The 25178-nt window shown below is 37.2% G+C and overlaps 1 protein-coding gene across 2 annotated transcripts in view; it reads right to left on the minus strand.

Annotated features, from left to right (window-relative positions):
* The window catches only part of ctnna1 (catenin (cadherin-associated protein), alpha 1), a 134599-nt gene that overhangs the window by 103598 nt on the left and 5823 nt on the right, over window positions 1-25178 (minus strand). For both annotated transcript variants that reach the window (XM_067457174.1, XM_067457173.1), the window contains exons 2-4: window positions 20146-20254; window positions 19845-20040; window positions 8066-8232 (exon numbers count right to left, since the gene is read on the minus strand). In XM_067457174.1, the coding sequence (XP_067313275.1) occupies window positions 8066-8232; window positions 19845-20040; window positions 20146-20250 (468 nt within the window). In that variant the 5' untranslated portion in view covers window positions 20251-20254. The remainder of the gene's footprint in view (window positions 1-8065; window positions 8233-19844; window positions 20041-20145; window positions 20255-25178) is intronic.

The following is a 25178-nucleotide window of genomic DNA, read 5'->3' on the forward strand; positions in this document are numbered from 1 at the left end:
TGATGTTTATCCTGCAGACTTTGTATTTGTTAATCATTAAACTATTTTAAGGTCCCTTAGGGCAGTGTTTTTCAAAATTTAAGTGAGACCCTTTTTCTAGGTATTCCAGAATTATATTTGGTTTGTGGTTTATATTTGGTTGTGTGCTATGCTCTCTAACCTGCTCCTGACTATCTACTCACATGCCCAGATAAATAATAGCTTTCTAGGAGTATACTTTATTTTGACAAACAAATTAAAATTTGTTAAATCTGATTCTGTTGCATAGAACTACATGAAGATTATATTGATATTTAATACATTTTTTAGTAAATTCTCGTTACTTTAAATAAAATGGTTGTTACATATGGTGGTTATTATATTTTATTGACTTTTGAAAATTGACTTTTTTTATTGAAAATTATAGAATTAAATTAATAACAATACAAAAAAAATTTGGCCAAGTAAATTCAGAATATTCATTTCAGTGCACTTCTACCTTTTTCTTTTAAAATTGATGCAACGCATGTATGCAGTATATGCAAGGAAGCGCTGCTACTTGAGCGCAGAGATATCAACACATTGCAATCGCTCAACAGCCGGAGAACGTAAGGATTAGAGCAGTGATATCTCTGAAGTAGCAGTGCTTCGCCTGTGCTTCCCCAAAATATAGTACTAAGTCAATATCTGCCTAGGAAATCGCCAAGTCTTAATCTGCATCACTAACTGTACTGGTTGTGAATACGCAGGCCACAAGAAAGTAATTATGGGGGGTTGGGATCACTTACTCGGGACATGCTATCTGGCAACATAGTAGGGGTGTAAGAAAATATAAATACACGTGAATATCGCAATATGTTTGGCGATACTGTATCGATTCTCAAAAACGCTGTATCGATATTTATATATTTATTTATTTATTTACATCCAAGATTCGTGGCTTTGTGTTCGGTTTAAACCACAGACTGTATAACACCCAACCGCTAGATGGCAGTGTTATCTCAGAACGTATAACTGACGCGGAGCCGGGGAAGCGCAAGGTAAAAGTGCGTGCATCACTAGTGTTTACATTAGCAAACCCAGCTCTCAAGACGATAGCATTATTCCGCTCCTGCAGTATACTGAGCTGAAGTGTGGAGTCATTTTGGCTTCAGCTAAAAAGAAGCCACTAAGGAAATCGACAAGAAACATTTTGTTTGCAAAATAGGCCAAGTTAGAATCTAATACTCAGAAACACATTGAAACAGAGCTCGCTTAACATCCTGACGTCACCCGCGCTGCTGAGAAGTGTTTCGATAGAATGTACTGCACGTTTTCCTCTCAGTAACAAAAACACATGCCAAAACTGACAGCGGTGGCAGGAGAACGAAAGATAATAGCGATGTGGATATGGATGCACCAGCTCTGCAGTTCAGTTCTTGAAATAGCACTTTATACAATAGACTGCTTTATAGAAAACAGCTTTAGGCCCCGATCACACAGAACGCGTTTTTCAGGTTCGAAAACGCGAGGCGCACTGCACTCCCTTTTTTGGTCGGCGTTTTTTCATTCAAAAATGAGCAGTGCGCTTTACAGGTGATTCGGGGGTTGCCTAGAAACATTACTGTCAGTCAAATCAATGTAACGGTCAACACAACGGAAGGCCCGCCTCTTTATTCATTCGTTTGGACAACAGAACATAAGCGCGATGATGTTGCGCGCTTCTCTGCTCAGTTGACTTTTTTTCAACTTCATGCGCTCGGAGCGCTCCAAAAACGCGAGGTGCCCAGGGCGCATAAGCAGCGTGCATAACGCTCTCTGGCAACCGAAATCCATTCAAAAAAGGCGCCTCTCGCTGCAAAAACGCATTCTATACGAACGGGGCTACTGTGTTAAATATAAAACAAACAGTCATTCAGTCATGAAATGGACTGCCCTTTCTGTTGTTAAATAGCCACTGCTATACTGTGAACCTTTAAAACATTTACACATTAAGAATCCTGCAGTCACTTTACATTTCCCTTAACTTAGATTGCACATTGCATATGATTAGTGATATAAATTATAGGCTGTATTAATTAAATAAAATACGTTGTCTTGTGTTTTAGGCTTATGGTTTTTCTTTATTCTTTTAAATTATAAAAAACAAAAACACACAAAAAAGAAATAATCGCAATATATTGCCTCTCTTACAATATCTCAATATATTGCAATATATCGTATCGTAACCCCTGTATCGTGATACGTATTGTATCGCCAGAGTCTTGGCAATACACAGCCCTACAACATAGGATTATATTCATTATGCTAAGCTAGCAGCAACCCTGCCAAACTAAAACAATGCATGCACTGAGACAAATATGCATTTGCCCACATATCTAAATGTAGGAAAGCTGAATAATTCCTATTTCTAAAAACAGTGGCATGTTCCTTTAAGTGATGTCTTGATGATCTATGTTTAAATATTTAATCTATGTTTAAATAAAAAAACTGACAGACACTGTGTATATTTCAACAACAAATTGGAAATTTAGAAGATAATGCAAGAACTTTACATGCTTGCAAAATATGAGTGTTGATTATTATATCTAAAAATAAATAGAAACTGAATTTTGGTTAATAGCTTGGCCTCTGCTGTTAACCTTTAATATTATAATATAGCAGCAGGTAAGAGCTGTCTATATAATTTACAGCATTATCTTTAATTAAATGTAAGTTATAATTTAATTAATTTAAGGAAAGACAATTTGTTCAGTAAACCAGTTTAATAAAAATAAATAAGCAAAAGAGAGCGAGAGAGAGAAGATTGAAAAGGAATCTATCAAGAAAAGCCTCAAAAACAGGCATCAATATGACATTATTGTGCTAAAAAATTATTAGTGACATAACCAGTGAGCCAGAAAATGCCCCCTACATTCAGTTGTAATCATTGGACTTCATTCAATCACAACAGTAAAAGCGAAAGAAAAATTGCAGATAATAATGTCCAACTCTATTATGGTTTCTCCTTTCAGTTTATTCTAATTAATTCAACAAATGCATTAAACAAATCATTAGTACTTCAGACAAAAATATTTCATGGTCACACAAGCAAATTAAAAAGATTCATTTGATCATTCAAGCTGAACTTCCAGAACAATTCAATGAAGAAAACAGTAAGGGGGAAAAAGCACCTAGTCTTCAACAAGAAGGCTTCTGCTTCCACTTGCACATACATCCATCATAAACTTCACACGAAAAACACTAGCATAAAAATCTAATTGTAACTTGAGAAAAAACAAAAACAAACAAAAAACTCCACCTGTATCATACATTTCAAATTAAATCTCTGAGAGAGAGGTTTTCCACAGCCCTGCCAAAATGGTGAAATCCTTATGTGCACAAACATGACAAGACCTCTCTACAGTGCATCAAGGACTACACAGTTTGATTTAATAGTATGTTGCTTGCAGAAACGAAGTGAATGTAATCTAGTTTGGACCAACAACCTATAGACTAAATGCAAACAAATCTAATATAAAACCAAGGCGTATGTGAAACAAAGTGAAGACTACAGCAAGTCCTGCAACATGCAACTTCCCTGCAGGGTTTTCATTTTTTATATGAAGGGTCTATATTCACACACAGTAACTGTGCTTGTTGTGCATATAATTACTGCTGGAGGAAGTTCAATAAAAGTTGGGCAATAAAGCCTGGGGGCAATAGAAGTACTAACACCAGTGCAGATGATAAACGGGATAAATAGGACAAAGCTCGGGTGCCTTCGTGTATGCTTTACTCAGTCTTCTGGACCAAAGCCAGTTCCCTGTGGAACTCCCTTTAGCTTTAGCTTTTTCTCAGATCCAGAGACTGACAAGGGCTACAGTTAACGAACAGGGGTTATAAAAAGAAATCTGAAATCAGTGGTGGACTTAGTCTAAGTGCTACTGCCAGATATGAAGGTTCAAAATAACCTTGCTATCGCTCCAATATAAATGGTCACACCTGTTATACGCAGAGAACATTTTGGCAAATTTCCAGCATAAAACTTGCATTCCAACAAGTGTCACACATTTTAAAAAGACAAACCTGATACTTTGCCAGAGAGTTTCTGCTGGTTGGCATGATGCAAGCCACTCCAAAGTGAAATGGAAATTGCCGGGCACACACTGCCCATTTTCACATTACCCCTCCGGGGCATGTCTAGAGTGATCAGAATCTTAAAAGAGTCTTTCACCCAAAAATTAAAATTGTGTCATCACTTACTTTAGACAGTAACCAAAGGTTCTTGCATTTCTCGTAAGCGATGACAAGGCAATGAATATGCAAACCCACAACATAAAATTGAGAGCAACCACAGAGTAGGGAAATTATAAGTAAGTATAACAACTTAAATTAAGACAAAACAAGCACATGCAGAAAGAAAACTCTGCGTGTTTAAGTCCCTGTAAATACGAGTAAATCATTTGTGCAACCAAATTTCACACTAGGTAAAAATATTTAATTTATAAAATGTAGACTATGCGGTGCAGGGCTCTACATAGTGGCCATTTCGGAATTGGTGGCCACCGAAATTTCTCCATAAAAAAAAAAAAAAATGCCGTTTGGGGGGTAAAATCTGCGTTATTTTGGCAAGATTGTCCACTAAAATTCACAGTCCTGGGTCTATTACATAATTGAGGTCACTTCAACCCGCAGACATGGAAAACAACCCTCGGGGAAACCGCAGACTTGGCAACAAAGTGTATTCGAGTTCTGTTGACATTTGACAACTAACATTATGTGTCACTCTGTTTGGTTGTAGGTCTATCCTGTTTCGATTGAAATGCCCCATAATTACAGCCCAATGGAGCAGAATCAGACTCGTATTCTGACTAGAATTGAGTATGACAATGTCAGGCTAGCACTTAACTGTATTTCATGATCAAAGTGATTCCAGGTATCACTGCAGTGCATACTTTCAAATCCAGTTTCACTTTATTTCGCCAGTCTGAAAGGCATGCTGTCTAACTCCAACCAATCAAACCTTAGGTACCCGGCCCAAAATGACCCAACAACCAATCAGAATTGCCACCTTCAGGTTCATGAACGAGTACTCTTGCCCATCCCTAGACAGACAGCAAGTTCAATTATTCATTATTGGTATCACTGTTCTCAGTATGACTCAAGGAATCCATCAAGACAGGTTTCATTAAAATAGGCAGAATTATTAATTCTAAACTTAATAATTTGAGTATGATCTGAGCCAATTTTTGATCTGACTCCAGTTTTTGTGCAGAACGTACATATAGACTAGATTCTGTATATGATTTATCACGTTTATATTGTTTTACATTTTCATGTTGAGGAAAACAATATTATGTGGATGATTTTCTCGTATGAGAAACGTGCCCTGCTGACAGACATTGTGTAGACACAAAGAACGGTGTCAAGTTACATTTTCAGCACTGCGTTTTCTGTTCTTAAACCTGTGACAAAATGTAAAAGAAAGCATTTGTCTCAAGATCAATTTGCTACCATACAAGTTCTTTCTCCCACACACAGGGTACAGCTCTGCTTGCCTTTCCTCATTCGAACTGCTGTTTAGATTTCATGTAATTTCAAAAGTAACTCCATTGTAATTTCAATCAATTTCACTTAAAATCAATTTCACTGCATTTATGGCCAAAGCAAAGCAACACAGTAAAATGTTAATATTTTTATTTTTCAAATATTAATTACAGATTGGGCAGATCAAATAGGGCTGTTAAAACGATTAATCGCATTCCAAAATAAAAATTCTCTACATAAAATGTGTGCTGTGTATAATTACGCATGTGTATAAATATGTATACATTATAAAACTGATACACAGTAAAAATACATGCAACTATTTCTTAAATATAACAAATATACATAATTATATACAGCGCACATGTATATTATTGTGACGAGGTGGACGAGCGAGGAAAGTGGGAGGAGCGAGAGGAGACCGGTGCGTGATTGAAAATGAGCGTCACTGGTCGAGTCCTCTCATGACATATAATGATGAGCGACGACAGAGGACCAAGCCTGGACTTTAAATTGTGGTTTTATGTTTTAGTGTGTATGTGCAGGGCTGCTCGCGTAACTTTCTGTTGGTTTATTTATTTCATTAAAGGTGGGGGGACACTCAGTTTCAGTCAATCTCATGTCAATCTTGAGTACCTATAGAGTAGTATTGCATCCTTCATATCTCCAAAAAGTCTTTAGTTTTGTTATAGGCTGTACCGAGTCTTTCCGGAAAAAAACGAGCGCCTGGAGGCGTATCGAGTGGGCGGAGCTAAAGAATGACGAGCGCGCAGCTACAGCACGAGAGCTTCTGAAAGCTGACATCCTCAAGCATGGAGAAGAAAAAGTTACCCTAATAAATGGCTATTAATCAGATTCAACTAATACATATATGGTCCAGAATCAGATCTGGAGGCTGAAATAAATTGAACAGGAGAAGCAGCAACAGCAGGACGTCCTTCTCTGTGGTATGTACTTATTTAGTGGACTGTCAACATTTGTGTGTTTACTCGAAGTTTATGAGGACATGATTCGGTTTATGGACTATTGCATACGACTAAACCTTAGCAGTAGCAAGCAAAACAGTTTAGCACGTCAGACTAGTGTAACGTTATACACAGAACAACAATGGAGTAACCGTTAGCGCATTTGAATGACGAAGCACACTTTGTGAGAACCTCCCCTAGGTTTATGTTTGGGTGGTTTTACAATAATCAAACTGACACCTATATTGGTCATCTAAACAAATGTATTTACACACACACCATACATTGCATGCTCCATTGATAAATTAACTATACACGATCGTGTCGTTTACTGATGTTTACTCACGCGACGATAGCCAACAACATAGACATTTGAAGCAGTTTTACTCCACGCCTGCTTCCAAAGCAGGACCGAACCTTTATCGCTGGGACCGCTCCGTCAAAAACACACTTCTTTGGTAACCGTTGATTTTGTGAAGTCCTGTGACAGCAGTGACTGTGGAGATCCACTTTTGCGACACGACTGAAGCGTCATGTTGTGAAGCTTCCCGTCATTTCTGCGTTCAAATGCAGCACTGCCTTCCCGGAATGCTGTGCTGAAGCGTTGAAGTCGTTTGACGTCACCCATAGGAATAAAGTGGAGCGCGGCGGGACAGACATGTTCACGGACCTGCAGCTGAGAGCAGTGTTTATGGGCGTGCATTTCCTCTCTCGCTCTGGTCACGCGCGCGCACCTTTCCGGGAGAAGAGCCCGTATGGCCCATACAAGGACCTTCCGATCTGTTGACATCAAGCCGACCCATACTCGAAAAAAACTCTCCGAAACCGGAAGGAGTATTTTTGACACAGAAATACTCCATCAAACGTCCAACATTAGTTTTTGAAACTTTGTCTAGGTTTAGGATGGGAATCCAAGTCTTTAACAGTGTAAAAAGCTCAGTATGCATGAAACAGCATTTCACCGCCCCCCCGCCCCCTCCCCTTTTAAAGTCTTTGAATGTTCACCAGTTCCCACCTCCTTCCCTGAACAACTATGTTACAATTATATAAACAATTTTTTATTTTGGATGCGATGAATTGTTTAACAGCCCTAATTTGAATATTTGTGCACACTATTATTATTATTATTATTACTATGAAGTACATTCTACTGTGCAGTAGTAATAATTTTAATTCATATCTTCAATTTAGACCAAACATTTATTTTGGCAGGTTGTTATGAACTTGTATATGTAATCGATGATACTGTGGCTTTTTGGGCTTTAAAAATTCACGGACAATAATCCATATTGCAAATTAATTAATTGTAAGGCCCTAATTTTGATTCATTAATTTAAAAAATAAAACTTTACAGTAAATTCCATTTGAGACTGGATTTCATAATTCCTTGCACCTTTTCTGCCTTGGAGCTTCACATTTTAAAAGGATAGCATTTATTTGCAACAGAAATCTGTTAGATCATCACTATAAATTTCTTTACAGTCACTTTTGAGCAACTTAATACATCCTTGCAGAATGAAAGTATTAATTTCTTCTTTTTTTTAAACAATACTTGACTTTTTACTTTTACGTCAACCATCTTGTCAAGGAGTAAAAATGTGCATGTGTCTTACCAGTTTGAGCTGAAGCAGAAGCTGGTACACATCAGCCATGTCCGCCAGCACAAGTAGATGAGTGACAGCAGAAAGAAGGGCACGTGCAGCACGGACCATATTGCCTCTCTTAACTGAAGAACATGGATCCTCTGCAAATTCTCCAGAGGCCATCTTCATGGAATCTCCTTGAGAAAAAGATTTATACACAAAGGCTCATTATTAGCTTTAATTTGTCCTTTCGTAGCACTCATGATGCAAGAGCAGCAAGGTCAATGGAAATTATAATTTCCCAATGTGAAAGACGACATAACAGATAACTTTACATCTAAAGATGCAATTAATTCCAAAGCGGTCCTTTGAAATGCTAAAGACTGGGACCTAATTATTGTCCATTATTTGATTAAATTCTGGCTCTATTAATTGACAATGATAATACCATCCAAGGTCGTTTGCGAGACAACAAACACACTACAGCATGACGTACACTACAGCATAAAGATGTTGCTACTGAGTTTCATTAGTGGCAACCCAGCCACACAAACTCAGTAAACAATGAGCATAACAGGCAAAACATCAATAATTCCCAGTAACAAAGAGCTAAAATGACGAGCTGTGAAACCCCAAAACATATTTTGAAACATGAACTGATATGTACAGGCAGCACATGTTTTATAAACAAGTGGAAATTGGTTATTTTGTAGCTCAAAGCCTATGGTCTATATTCATGCACTCACCTAAAGGAGAACACCATACTTATACTGTGTTTGACCCCCTTTCAACTTCAGACCTGCCTTAATTCTATGTGGCATTGATTCAACAAGGTGCTGAAAGTATTCTTTAGAAATATTGGCCATAATAATAGGTTAGCATCTTGCTGTTGATGGAGATTTCTGGGATGCATATCCAGGGCACGAAGCTCCCGTTCCACCACATCCCAAAGATCCATGTTCTCATTGGCCCTCATTTATCAATCTTGCGTAGAAACTGGTGTATATGTTGGCGTAAGATTATGCTTGCACTCCTCTCACCGCCTGATTTATGAAACTGTGCGCACCTCTGCAATTCAGGTGTACGCAATACTTGTCCTTGATAAATGCGGCGGCTGAAAACGATCGCCATTAGAATAACACGCCCCTATATATTCAAGTCTCCGCCTCCCCCACGCCCTCATTTTACACCATGGACAAACAGAAGACGGCAAAGAAACAAAACTTCTCCGACGTGGAGATCGGGCGCGCTCAATCATCTCTTTAGTCCACTTAGTCAGGGCACTGATTAGGACATAAGTCAACGGGCTGACTCCCTGATCAGTGTCCTGACTAGTGGACTAGTGAGATGATTGAGACGCGCCCATCGAGACCATCACCAGGGAAGTGGAAAAAAAACCAAAATTGTTTTATTTGGGAGTTTAAAGAGTGGGAATAAAGACACCTACAAAAACAAAATATGGACCCAAATTACGAGTAGCTACTCTTAATAGAGTGGATGAGAAGCGCACTCCAGCAGTTTAAATAGCTGTTTGGATGATAAATTACCATCACAATGCATTATTTTTCAGATATTGTACAATAGTGATGATGATGTGATGTGGAGTAAGATTCATTCACATTAATAATTACATGACAATTTGTAAGATTCTTCTTATTATTATGATTATTATTCTTAATGACGCTTGTTATTCAGAAGAAGAATGTCGTTTTTATTGATTTTATTATTATTTAAAAGAAGAAGGCCATTTTTATTATTTTGTCAGTCTGAATTATTTTAGTCCCAGTCCGTGCGCAGCTGCCGGGCCAGGCGGGCCTGAAACGTCAGATAAAGCGCACAGGCTCGCGACTGGAGGAATACATATGCCTACAGATCAAACGCTTTGGTAAAGTCACACAAATTAAACATTGACTTTCATGTTGCACAAAAATAAACACTAAATGTTGTTGTTGTGGTTTTTAACAGTGGGTCATATAGCATATCTTGTCAGTGCGTTTTGTGGTGTTAGGAATTGTTTTTCTGCGCATTTTCGCACTAACTCAAACGTGCGTACACCACCTCCTGAGCTGGCGTAGGATTTGAGCGTGCCGTACACCAACGTCCATATTGATAAATCTCAAAGTCGCCGTGGGTTTGGGTGTACGCAAGGTGTACGCTGGAAATTTGGTGTACGCACTTTTGATAAATGAGGGCCATTGTGTTTACACTAAATTCTGACTCCACCATCTGAATGTCTCAACAGAAATGGAGACTCAGACGACCAGGCAACATTTTTCCAGTCTTCAACTGTCCAATTTTGGTGAGCTTGTGCAAATTGTAGCCTCTTTTTGCTATTTGTAGTGTGGAGATGAGTGGTACCCGGTGGGGTCTTCTGCTGTTGTAGCCCATCCGCCTCAAGGTTGTGTGTGTTGTGGCTTCACAAATGATTTGCTGCATACCTCGGTTGTAACGAGTGGTTATTTCAGTCAAACTTGCTCTTCTTTCAGCTTGAATGATTCGGCCCATTCTCCTCTGACCTTTATCATCAACAACGCATTTTCGCCCACAGGACTGCCGCATACTGGATGTTTTTCCCTTTTCACTCCATTCTTTGTAAACCCTAGAAATGGTTGTGCATGAAAATCCCAGTAACTGAGCAGATTGTGAAATAATCTGACTGGCCCGTCTGGCACCAACAACCATGCCACGCTCAGCATTACTTAAATCACTTTTCTTTCCCATTCTGACATTCAGTTTGGTGTTCAGGAGATTGTCTTGACCAGGACCACACCCCTAATGCATTGAAGCAACTGCCATGTGATTGGTTTATTATATAATTGCATTAATGAGAAATTGAACAGGTGTTCCAAATAATCCTTTAGGTGAGTGTAAATCTAGACACTTGGAATTGTGTTAACCAAGAGTCATAACTCAAGTAACTAGTAGTATAGGAACAGGGCAAAACAAGTTAAAATATACATGAAAGTGACTTTTTTCACTTATGGAAAAATAGGGATCGCATATAGATCATATATGGACGGGAGCAAGGGCGTTCAAGTTATGAACATATTTCATGTAATCTAGTGCTCTAAACATGAACCAGGGCTATGTGCACACATATATAATCACATCTTTAAAAGAAATGTGCACAAGTAAAGATACCATGAACGTAATGATGAATTATTCTGATACACAGAAGACAATGATGTAAACTGACAATTCAAAGAACAATGGACAAAAAGTAACTATGCCTTTATTCTTTCAGTGCTAAAATGACATTTAATTTGTTCAGAGACTGCAGTGGTCTTAAATATTTTTAATAATTTATTATAATAGCGTGTTGCAGGTCTTTTGTTTGTTTGTTCGTTTTTTCTTCATCCTCTACTCTCCCATCTTTCCACAGCTTTCCACAACCATTTAAGACTTTCAACTCTGAGGTATAAATGACCAGGCCACACAGGGGGTTCATGACACTTTAAAAGACAATTCAAGTTGGTCTGATTCAGCCACCCCACGGTCTGTCATAAGAGCAGAGCTAACCACTACACACAAGAACAACTAACAAGGTGAAATATAGAGCTAATCACCAGGGCAGCGGGTGTTCATGTTCAAGGACAAATGCCAGTGGTTAGGAGGTGACGGGTTAATTGCATTAGGATGTCATTTAGTGAAATGCTAGATGGAAAGTCAAAAGCAGTGAAAAACTGTGGTGAAAGCAAAGGCTTGATTCATGTCTGCTTATAGCCAGAGCTCTCTGACACATGCTAGAACACCAAACGAGTTCTTTCAGTGAAGGTCGAGTCCCCGGGATAACACTGACATCTTATCTGATGTGCCTGCGAAAGGGGTGTCATCACTTGCCTTCACATTCCAGTTGGCTTATGTTGAAAGCTTAAAATATTGAAATGAATGAGCACAGTCATACAACCACAAGCCTCGCATTCAACATAGTCTTGTCGAATGTGTCGGCAAATAAAACGGAACACAATCGTGCAGATCTCCACATCCCACTCAAGCCAAGCATAAAAATAAAAAAGCCTGCAATGAAAGCAGCCAAGAGTGCAAGTAATAGCCAAGTTCATAACTAGCCTGAACTAAAATTGACTCAATGAAAAGAGAGAAAAATCACTTTGAGGAGGCAGTGAATAAAAGCTCTGTGTGTTTGCGTGGGGGAGGGGGGGGGGGCTCATTCTTTCCTTTGTTGGTGTTTGGAAAAATTTGCAGTGTTCCCTGGTAACAGGAAGAGTGTCTCACTGAAGACGGCAATCTAAAAAACTAGATTTCCTCAGTTATTATGAAAGTGGTGGTTTCCAGCTGAACCGTAGCTCTCCAACCCTTTCTATTTTTAACCATCACTTAAAAATAGATTTGTCCGATCACAGACCGCACAAAAAGTATGGAGAACTACTAAGGACTCAGAGACTGTCATTCCTTCCAGAGGGTGCAATCAATAAGACCATTTTCACAGACCTGATAGTGATCAGTGCACCCACAAAAAACTCACATTTATCACTTCTTAGGCAGCGCTCACGAGAGGACCATAGTGGCCTGTGATGAAATGTTGAAAGCGGATGTCTATAGAAGGCACAATGAACATCCAGATACCTTGCAGGGAAGGCAGGCGGCATTCTCATTCCCAACATTCTTCATCGTCCCCTTGAAAGGTGCAAAGCAATCAAAATCGGTTTCTACAGTAAATAAGATACATTCCACCCAGGAGATATGCTGCTAATGTTGCACATATACATGCACCAGACAACTCTGGAGCTGTTAGGGGGAGAAAATCGTTCAAGGATTCAGTGGTTTCTAGCGTGCATTACGCAACGATTACTTTTGCCTGGTTTGCAGAACAGCTGGTAAGCCACAGCTGGGTCCCAGGATCTCTTTTCAATCTAGGAAAGCTTTAACCCCACTCAATGGTGGCATTATCAGTCAAACCATGCATGGTCGAGTAAAACTGCATAGCTGACAGTCTCCGGCACCAGCAAGCAACAGTGTCTGGATTCCACAGCCAATGACAGCATACCAAAACCAATGTGACATTCCCCGGAATCACAGCAGCATGCTGGCCGGCGCTTAACAGATTTTACAGTGCAGACTAAGCCAATAAACACTGAGTGCCGAATCTGAAACTGACAAAGATGTTATTCCAACAAGTGATAAGTGACTTGAGCTTGCACTCTGCATCTAAAAAAAAGTGCGAAATGGCACACTAATTCCAGAAGAAGGAGGGCATTCCAACTCAGGAAGCTCAAGTCAGCAATTCACTATAAATGAGACCGTATGTTGATGACTTCACGGTTACAGGTTATTTCCGTCAAATGCCATCAGAACGCAACAGGCTTGAACTGAAATCTCACAAGAAAAGCATTGCCTTCTCCACATCTGACATCAACCTTGACAACTGGCAGACTCTGTGTATATTTGCAAGTTGTTTTGCATTTGTCTTCTCATTTTTGGCAACAGAGCATAAATAAAAATATCTTGGATGGATCAGTGCAGCAAGTCAAGGCAAGCTGTTGTCAATGTGAGAAAAATTTGCAAAATGTGACAATCCCCCTTAGCACAGGGAGCATAGCCATATACCTAGGATTAGTTAGCAATAGGCGTCAAAATGCCAGGCAAATTTAATTTACACCGTAAACTGAAGGCCTCCAAACTCATGTTGATATGATGAGGCTGTCACATCTTAGTTAAATGAGTCATGTGCGCTAACTACAGTGTAGCAGTGCCCGCATATCAATATCAGCAGTATTTTTAAATCAAAAATGCATGGCAAACAAGGCATAAAGAAATGAGTCGTGGTGCAATTTGACCGGGTTAAACCTTTCTATTAACCTGCATTCTCTATCCTCTTTCCGCAAGACGACACAGCAGAGATATCAGTGATGTTCTGTAATGAGAACGAACAACATGAGATTGAGTGAGAGGATGTGCTGGACAACAGTCTTTTGGGGGGGCACACACTCCATTGCATGATAGCGGTAACTCTGATAACACAAGCCAAGCCCTCTTAATTCAAAAATCCATCCACACATGCAGATAAGCACAGACAGATAATGAAAACAGGAAATGAAACCACTGATTAAAGCCATTGTTTGAATTAGGATACTCAACCGTTTCTAGTAACAGTTTCAATAGCTGCAGCCACTTTTGAACTCTTATAATCAGGGATGCTCCGATCAGAAATTTTGCAGCTGATACTGATTACCGATTGGCCAATACTGATCCTGATCATTGAAGATTTATACAAGTAATAAGCTCTTGTTGTTTTTTCAGATAAGTAATGCCACAGATATTATTTACAGTAATGTTATAGATTTTAATTTTTATTGAGAATCAGATAAGCACAACAAATATTAAATTTTACAATGAACGTTTTGAAAGGCCTTAAAAAACAGGGCTTATGCAAAACGCTATTCATATTAGGATAGTATGGCTTATTAAAGTGCCTAAAAGAGTTAATGTCAAAGGAACATAATTACAGCTCATAAGGTGCATTTAAACATCGTCCAATATATGATTGGAAACAAAAACACTGCAACTCGTAAATAAACAAAAATAGTTTGATATAAAAATTATTCTGAATATTATTCAGCAGGTGCTGAGTATGTGTCCCTTCCTACACCCTTCTTAAATTGGTATGGCAGGATTGTCTTTATAAGTTCAAGCTTTTCTGTATTAGTGAGATATTTGTTGTGAGATGTATTAGTTCTTTTCATGTGGCTGTACTGAATAGTCGCTCACCATCAACACTCCGAGCACTAAACATCACACACTAGAAATATAAATACAACAGAAATTGTATAAAGTAATCAAATGTACAAAGACATTGTGTGTGTGATTTATTTGAGAACAATGAGAGACTGTTTGATTAACATGAATGGCAATTTGTTGATGGAAAACAAAAGCAATATTAAAAGAATGTGGAAAGTTTTAAGGGAGGTAATGGGCAGTAAAGTGAATCATTGTCAGCCATTACATTTAATTAATGAACAGAACGTCGAGATAAGTGGTGAAAAAATTGCTGATGAATTTAATTCTTTTTTTGTCAATGTTGGTCCAAATCTTGCCAAAACTATACCACTATCTAATGAAAACAAAAGTTGGACAGGTGAAAGCAGAGTCATGAAATCGCTTTTTATAAATAAAGTTAGTGAGAGTGAAATTATTTCCACTGTCTCCAAATTAAAAAGTAAATTTTCATGTGATAGTGATGGCTTAGATATGTATATTGTTAAAGAAACTATACATTGCATTATTAGACCATTAAAATACATAATTAATTTGTCTTTTAATATAGGTCTCTTCCCAGATAAAATGAAGGTGGCTAAAATTATTCCCATTTTTAAATCTGGTGACCGGTATAGTCTCACAAATTATAGGCCTATATCTTTGCTTTCTCAATTTTCAAAAATTCTGGAGAAGCTTTTTGTTAAAAAAATGGATTCTTTTCTTGAAAAACATTCCGTAATAAATGATAATCAGTTTGGGTTTCGAAGTACCCGCTCAACAGCTATGGCTTTGATGAAAATCACAGAGGACATTACTGCAGAATTGGAGAATAAAAATCACACAGTTGGAGTTTTTATTGACCTTAAAAAGGCCTTCGACACTCTTGATCATGGTATATTGATATCTAAATTACAGACATATGGAATTAGAGGTGTAGTATTAAATTGGATTAATAGCTACTTAGAAAATAGACAACAATATGTAGAGTATATAGGCCATGAATCTAAGTTGGAAAAAATACTGTGTGGAGTCCCTCAAGGCTCTGTGTTGGGGCCCAAATTATTTACGCTTTATATTAATGACCTCTGTGAGGAATCAAAGATTTTACGGTTTGTTCTTTTTGCAGACGATACTAATTTTTTTGTATCAGGGAAGAATTTAAAAATATTAATGAAAACTATTGAACAAGAATTGGTCCTACTTCAGAAATGGTTTAATAAAAATAAATTGTCGTTAAACTTACGTAAAACAAAATTTATGCTGTTTACAAATAAAAAATGTCTTGATAATGTTAGTTTGACTTTAAATGGAATAAATATTGAAAGAGTGTCAGAATTTAAGTTTTTAGGAGTACTCATTGATGAAAAATTTAAATGGAAGTCACACATAGCTTATGTAAGAAGTAAAATTTGTAAAAACATTGCCGTTTTGAGCAAAGTAAAGATTATGTTAAATTATGAGGCAATGAGAATCCTATATTGTTCCTTTATTTTGCCACATTTTATGTATTGTTTAGAGGTATGGGGAAACTCTTATTTCACTAATTTAATGCCTTTGTTTATTTTGCAAAAAAGGGTTATAAGAATAATTAATGGAGTTGCTCCAAGAGTACATACTACAGGACTGTTTCTGAGGTCAGGACTGCTTAAATTGAAGGATTTGGTTTCTTTACAAACTATATTAGTTGTATATAAAGCAAAACATAGCCTGTTACCGCATGGATTGCAAACCCTTTTTACTTTAAATAGTGAGACAAGTAGAAGAAATAATGATTTTAAACAACCTTTTGCTGGAAATACCCTCAAACAAATGTGTGTTTCAGTTTCTGGTGTGAAAAGATGGAATTATCTAGAAAATGAATTAAAATGTTGTTCAAATATTCTTCAATTTAAATATAAGTATAAACAGAAGATATTTAATCTGTACAAAGATGAATGTAAAAAAATTTAAAATTATAACAACGATGGTTTCGTCGTTGTTTTTGTTTTGAAAGTTGTCATTATTATTGTTGTTTTTGTTTGTTTGTTCTTGTTTCAGTGTGTGTGTGTGTGTGTGTGTGTGTGTGTGTATATATGTATGTATGTGTATATGTGTATGCATATATATATGTGTATGTATGTGTATGTATGTATGTGTGTGTATGTGTATGTATGTATATGTATGTGTATATGTATATATGTGTATGTATATGTATACATATATGTATTTCTTTTTCTTTTTCTTATGTTGGTGAGGCCATCCAATTTGTGACTTTGTTAATATAAGAATGGGGTAGGAGTTTATAAGATTTTTTTTCTTCATCCTACTCCTGTTCTTTTTGTCATGGAATGCATTTTTGTTGTGTTTGAGGATTGTTGTTGTGGCATTTCATGTTGCATTACCATGAAAAGAGAATGCATAAATAAATAAATAAATAAATTACGGCAGCAGCTTTATTAGCCTGCTTTCACTTAACACCGAGTGCACTGCTTACATTCACTTAAGACATAAACTTTATGATGACAATACCAAGATACTCAATATGAAAATTTCATATCACAATTAGTGACCCAAATTATCACAGTTATCAATATTATCATGGTTTTGTTCAAATTAAATGAACGTGTTCGAACAGATGCACAAACTGAAAAAAATTCAATAAAGTTTTATATTAGAAAATCAACAAAAACAAATAAATCAGCTCTATGCTTTTTTTTAAAGAAAGATTCCATTCTGTGGCATTTACTTCCTTGTGTATCACAACAGACATGCCCTCGTTTCATTTAAATGCAACTTTCATCTCTGTTTTGATTGTATTGAAAATTAAATCAGAGGACTTCACTGTAAATACTACTATAATTATTACTAAAACTTCTTGTGATCATATGTGGACGATTGTTTTGTACACTGTACAAAATGGATTATAAACAGGTAAGATTTAAAACAATCTCAATTCAGTATGTCCCGTAATTATTTATCTGTGTAATAAGTGTACAATAAATATACATTATCATCCCATAAATGGTCACCATAGTTTTGGGCTCATTTTTGTTCATCTTTGCCTCAAAGCCACTTGCTGCAAACTTTTCTTCGTGTAAGCTTCACGTTATGATTTTCCAGACATACTTTTAGTATTAAGGCCAAGTCCACTTGCCTTGCATTCACAGATTTGAAGTGTTTCCCCCTATTGCAGCGACTTTTGCATAAGTTTCCCTCAGGACTTTTGTAAAAGCCCAAATATGACAACACCCTTTTCAGTCCTTTTGAACGGATAATCTCCCAAATCTCTCCTCACTACCTTCTGCTGCCATTTCGTCCATTCAAACAACAACAACGTTGCTCACTTCGCTCATGAGCCAGACTGATGCTGGCTGGACGGGATTAACCACAAGTTTTCAGAATCGTGATAATCGATTACGGGATTATGCTTATCGAGTGATAAAATAATTCAATTACTTATATAGTTATAACTTATTAGGGTTAAGTTGTTTCTTAACCCTCTGGTCTTCTTCAGTCAAAAATGACAAACATTTTATGTTTTGAAAAATAAAAAAATGTAGATTCATCAGAATGGGATGACACTTGATGAATTGTCACATTAGCTATGAGAACACACACACACAAAAATTATGGAGACTTTTCAGTTATGTTTAAACAACAAACAAAAAAGTACCTTGTCAAAAGAGTTTGAAGATTTTTAATGCCTGGTCTCTATTTGAACATGGAATACTGTTTTAATTGAAAAACATAACTTTTTTTTCAACAGGAAAAAAATTGCATAGGATCAAAATGCCCTCAAAATCCTAAATAATAAAAAAATATTATTGAAATAAAAATAAATTGCATTGGTTTTCCTGGGTGAGGGAGGCCTACATTTTAAAGCTTCAGTCACTTTTGACTGTGAAGAAGCCACATATGACCCTTAAATGAAGAGAACCAGAAGGTTAAGACCGCTCGACTCAACACTGGCAATGACATGACTGCAGCACTTTAGTCCGTATTGCGTATTTTTTTCCGTACCCATGTTAACGGATGACAGCTTTCACACTGCACACGGATGCGGTCCGTCAGTCCGTTACAGGTGTGTTGCGTCTGCAGCAGTGCATGGATCGTTTTCGTACCGAGTCTATTTTCTGCTGCGCTGCGCTGCTGCATTAAAGTGATACAACATTGTTTGCATTAAAATAAAGATGTACTGACGCGAAAATCTAGTAATTTCACTACAGATGCATATAATTTCAAATAGACTCTTGTTTCTAAGTCAACACATGGCTTTTTTTCCTCAAGTTAAGCAAGGAAACGACACCTTACCTGCAGGCATTTAGGTTAAAAAAAAAGTGCCATAAGGGATAGCACTCGTACTTTCTTGGAGGTGGAAGGCAAAGTTCTTTTTGACCTGCAGGATTTCTTTTAAAAGGGTTTAAAAACGAAAGAAAACGCTGTTTGAATAGCCTATTGTAAGTTTCTAATTTAAAATGTTTGTGATTTAGGCTATAACCTATGTTTAAATGTTTTGCCACTTGTGTGAGCTAAATCTAAAGTATATAAATATGAATAAATGAATTTAATAAAATGTTGTTTAAATGTAGGCTAGTACGTTAACCTGACTTCTATGAAAGAGTAAACAAAGAGAATTGCAATTCTGATGAGCCATGTTCAGTAAAAACTTTTGGATTTTTTACTGAATCCAAAAATACTAAATAAAAAATAATAAATAAATGCTGTGTTTGTCGTATGCAACAGCAGATCAGTTGTGGACTGCAAACGCAGCATATGTGAAGGCACAACAGGGCGTGCGGCTCCTGCAATGCATACGCAACGCAACACGCACCGCACACGCACTGCAGAAGGAGTATGTGTGAAACGGGCGTGACATCATTGTTTTGCGATCCGTTGGTGAATTTATTATGAAATTGAAATTTGAAAGCTGAAACTTTCACATATCAAAAGTAACTTTACTTGTGGTGGGGCTCAACAAATAATTTTTAGTAATGCTTCGTTTAAACAGCACCAGAAAACAGCATGGAATAAAAGGTTGATCTTAGAACTTCAGGTTTGATAACAGTTAAAAAAAAACTGAATTTTCAACTGTAGCAGCCTTTACTTTTTTGCATACCTTGCTTACGGACATCCTCCACTGCTGCAGTCAGCTCATCCTTTAAGAACTGGCTCTCTTTAGCAATCTTCTCGCCTTTCTCCAGGAAGTTCTCGGTTGCTGTCTCTACAGAGGCTGCCAGAACATGAGCTTTCTTAGAGCGCCCCTTCTTCTTGTTGGATGGGCCTTTGTTACTGGAATTTACAAGTGTGGTGACCTGCAAATGATGAAAATAATTAAGGAAAACTGTATTTTTTGATGATTAATACGGCAACATACTGTAAACAACTGGGGGAAAAAACAACTGAAAAAGCAGCCTGACCTGGGTAACCAAAGGCTCAAGCAGTCTTTCCACAGCCAGTGTACGAATCTCCAGGCTCTTGGGATCCCATTTGAAGTTGATGTTTGCTGTGTTAATGCTCGTCATGTTTCTGAAGAGAGAAAGGCAATCAATGGATTAAAAAGGTGGCGAGAAAAAGCAGCCTTGGGCAGTGTCTTTTATCAAATCAAATGTCACATGACAGACTTGTGTTAAGGGTATGCAATCACTAATGATGTAAGTATTCCACACTGTTAACCAAAACATGCCATCTGAATAGCTCTGTTGCCCACCCTGCTATTTTCCATTCAAACAGTGACCACAGTTGTATTGATCAGCAATCTTGCACTGAAGGACAGGGATAATCAGCCTACCCTAGGGCTCTGCTGTTGTTCCAGGGGTCTGTCTGCACTAGACAGCCACACTAAACAGACATTGTTTGCTATATAGGTCAGGGAATGCAGACAACAGAGTGAGGTCAGTGTTGCATGACCAACACATTGAGAATAAAACCTTTGAATTCAAATGTGTCCTAGAAAAAGTTAGCACATTCAACTTTGGTCTAAGAAATCCTAACACACGAGTACTTTTATAATAAAACTACACCAAAAATGAATAAGAATAATTTCCTTATACACATGCTCAATTTGGTGAAAAATATTGCTATTTAGATTGGTTTGTTACGGTCAAAACTCGGCAGAACACAATCGTGTGTATTTTAAAATATCAAATAGCATTCTTTACATTCCAAAAGTCAGGTTCTGGATGTAAACATACAATTCTATGTTGGGAATTGGAATTTATTTTTAACAATAACTTACTAACAGTTAAGGCCATCCTTAAAAATATTCTTGTTTGCCGTAACCCGACCGACCCTGTCAATTTAGGGCCGACTCAAATTATTTTATTTTTTTCCTTTTAGTCCGACCGACTTGCCGGTTGTAAATTTGCATTAAGACCGACCAATTTCTTTTTTTACTCTTCAAACATCTAATACAAAAGTAATAAAATAATATGAATATATTTTAGTAAGTATTATAAATATATAAATTGCCTGGGTCTACATACGAAGGCTACGTTCTTTACTTTATAGAAAAACCCGTGACGTCATCTATGTTTACACTAAGGTTAACGGATGTCTATGCTATGGCCTGCACGTGCGTTCGTTTCGGCTCATTCTCTCATTCACTGTAACGTTAAAATATTAAAGCCCTGACGGAGATTTCGCCGCATTGTGTTGACAGGAGTCAGGACCATGGACACGTTACACACAGGCAAGTGCACTGCAGAGGGGAGCTCGAGGGCTTTGGGGGTTTGAACCCTTGCCCTTTTTGAAAATTAATCAAAAGTGCCCCTCTCAACATTCATCATTACTATGTTGTGGCCAATAAAACAGAATTTGAATTATAATTAATATAACAACGTGTACAAAACAGTAACAAATGGCGGAAAAGCCGTTTATCTTGTCTCTGTCAGTCTGAAATATCGTTGTCATAACGCGTTGCTATGGGTAGCGTGTGTTCTGCTCGACCGCAACGCGTGGTGGGAGCAGCGGTGTCATGAAAAATCCTGTCCCCCTGTGAAATCGTGTCCGCAAGGACCCCAAGAGCGATTCTATTGGCTGAAAGAAATTTTAATAGGTAATCTGTTCAGAGCCTGATTACAATTGTTACACAATCGCGTTTTGATTTTTGCTGTTTAAATTGTGTTAAAATAGTCTTTAATGTCTTACAAAGCATATGTTTCATATATTAGTAGTATATAACTGAAGCTATAAGTGCTTATATAAGTATATAATTCAGAACATGTTTTTGCTCCCATTATAGCAATCAATTAAATATTTTAAATAAATGTTTTGCGTGTGTACTTATTATGGCAATGAATTTATAGTTTATTAGTTTATTATTTAGTTATTTTCAAACAATTAATTGTCCAGAACCATGTATAACAACTTTTGATCAGGCATTTAAAACCGCTACCAGCGGACACGATTTCACAGGGGGACAGGATTTGTCATGACAGGGGCACTGGTTGTAACTTGAAAATTAATGCTTTATGTAAAGTTCTGTCGATGGAGACACGTGCTGGTTCCTCAGAGACAGGCTACACTACAACAGCGATTATAAAAGAAACGTGGGCAAAACGGTCTATCTTTGTAAAGTGTGTTCAATGCATGCGAGTGCTGCCGTATGACCAGTCATTTCGCCGTCATCACCCATGGGTATATTCGCCAGAAGACGCGAATGAGAACTCTGCAGTGTGTGAGAACGAAGCTGTCTCTCTGCGCTGGTACAAAAGCGCGCGCACGTCTCACAGCGCGCAAATATTGAGTTCTTCAAGTCTTGCGCTTCAACGGACAAACTCACACAAAAAGTATATCAACATGTCGATCTTGATGAGTATCCAAGCAGACATAGTCTGATGCCTTAAGTGAACTCTATACAGTCGAGAAAGACGAGCATATCTCTGTATTAGGTCTTAAAGGGGCAGTAGCCTTTACTGCTGTCTGTCAAACAAAAAATAAGGACATCACTCACTACTCTTGATTGAATAGCTTTTGTAATTTTAAAAAGGATTGATCTTTGACTGGAAAAAGGTTGGAAAACACTGATTTAGTGAATGGCTGTGGCTCGACGGCAGGAAAAACAATCCAAACAATCACGATTTTTAAACCTTTTTCATCATTATTGTTCATCAAAGCTATTATTGTAAATGTAGGCTGTCAAGAAGGAGGAAAGAGGGGCAGTGTCTCCAAAAAAACAGAGACAATACATAATATTACAAAAATAAAATAACGTCTGAAAAAAATGCTCTGCCATTTTCTGTGATGTTTGTTTACTGTAATATTTACCAGTAAAGAGTAGGTTATAGCTGCTTAATTAATTGAATTCATAAATATATATATATATATATATATATATATATATATATATATATATATATATATATATATATATATATATATATATATATATATATATATATATATATATATATATATATAATATTCAAATACACTAGTCTATATCACCATATGCGTTGGTTTAGCAACAAGTGCAAGCCACTTCAGAGACACAGATAGTAGCGTGTTCTGAGTTAACACCATCGAGCGTAAAAATATGAATACATATACATATCATATACAATACATATCACTGGAAAATACTAAAACAGGAAGATAGCGGGAAAAGAGCTAAAATACGTGAGAAACCCGGAAAAAAGGGAGGGTTGACAGCTATGAGTAAATGACAGCTAACGGTGGTTGGAACCTTTTCTTAATGAATGCACCTGAAATTTATGCAATAAACATGTTTTTGACAAATATTTCAATTTGTTTGTGGTCTATATAGCCTGCAGTTAGCCTATGCGCCCGAAGGCACGGCTTGAAGACCCAGTCAGTTTAAATTCATACCTACGTAATCACCATCACCAAAAATGTACTTTTTTTTTTACATTAAAATTTGAAAAAAAAAAATTTGACCTACCTACCGACCCTTTTTTAATTTTTTTTTACTGTTACTGCAAACCAAAATATTTTTAAGGATGGCCTAAAGGGGTCATGAATTTCAAGGGAACTTTCCCTTGAGCTTTTGATATATAAAAGGTCATGATAATATAAGAATATCCTGCAAGTTAGAGAGCTGAAAACTTCCTTGTTAGTCAAAGAAAAGCTTTTATAGACACCAAGCCCAGCAAATGCTTGATCTCAGAATATGCCTACTTCAGCACTGCCTGTTTAGAGCCCTGCCCACCCATTCGCACATGTAACATAGGCCTAGTCCAGCTACCAAGTAATAAACATGCCGTCGAGGATTACAAAATATTGTGCAGTGCCTGGGCTCAACAGTAATGCAACAAGTAACTGTTCCTTCTAATGCCTGATCTGAAATGTAATTTTTCATGTACAGTCAGAGGTTCTTTGCATCCAATGTGTTGGACGCATAGACCGTAAAAAGGTTGGACAGCGTAGTGTTGTCAAAAATATAGATATTTCGATATGTAACGATACTGGAATATCTGAAACGATACGATTCTCAGTTTTTACAGTATCGATACCAGCTGCGCTCTCCTCTCCAACCGAAAGCGAGTTGACACACACCAGCATATTCTCACTCACCCCGGTTAACCTCTGAGCACGGCGAACGCGCGTTCTGCTGGACTTTTTCCTCATGACAGTGTGTTAGTGTGTGATCGGTCTGAATTTCGCACGGGATTGCACATAAATTAATTCTACTTATCCCCGCAGATTTCGTGCTCACATCTGAAGCGCAGACATAGCCTACCATAATAAAGCCGCCTCTGACATGATACAAGTGCAAACATTTGCTTCTTTTTCCAGCTTATTATTGGTCAAATACACTCAAAGAATTATCAGTGCACATCTGGAAGAGTATTAACATAAACAGTCGCAAACAGTTCAGGAAGAATGAGTAACAGGAACAGTGTTTAGAATCCATGCGTCCGTTAGTCTTAAAGGGACCGCAGTCATTTGTTATTCAAACTACAAAAAGACAAACGATCACACTGCTCTTGACTGATCAACTTGTGTAACTTTAATAGTTTCATCTGGACGCTATTGAATTTTTTACAAAGAACATTATCCAATGTTGTTTTAAATGTAATAACTATGCATTTTTTTAATTCAGTTTCTTATCTGAATGTTAGACCTACCTGAAAAAAATAAAGCAGTCTGTTTAATTTGTATCTTCTATTCTATTGCATTTATTTGTGCTATTGTTTGTAATCTGTTTATTTGTTCTTATTTTATTACTGTTTACTCGTCTTTTTAAATTCAATTTACCATTCGAAATCAAGCTTTCTTGTGCTGTGTGTAAGCTATTGCAACACAATTACCCCACTGTAAAAAATACATTGAGATAGCAAAAATTGAGATAATTTTAATAGTAATTGATCAATTGATCAATAATTGTTCAAATCAAAATGATGCCCAACCCTAAGAAACATGCTGGCCACATGAATTTGTAGTAAAAAATAACAATGAATAATAAGTTCTGTTGTCATATTAAGCATCTTAT

This window comes from Pseudorasbora parva, chromosome 11 (assembly GCF_024679245.1).
Source record: "Pseudorasbora parva isolate DD20220531a chromosome 11, ASM2467924v1, whole genome shotgun sequence".
In the NCBI taxonomy this organism is placed as follows: Eukaryota; Metazoa; Chordata; class Actinopteri; order Cypriniformes; family Gobionidae; genus Pseudorasbora; species Pseudorasbora parva.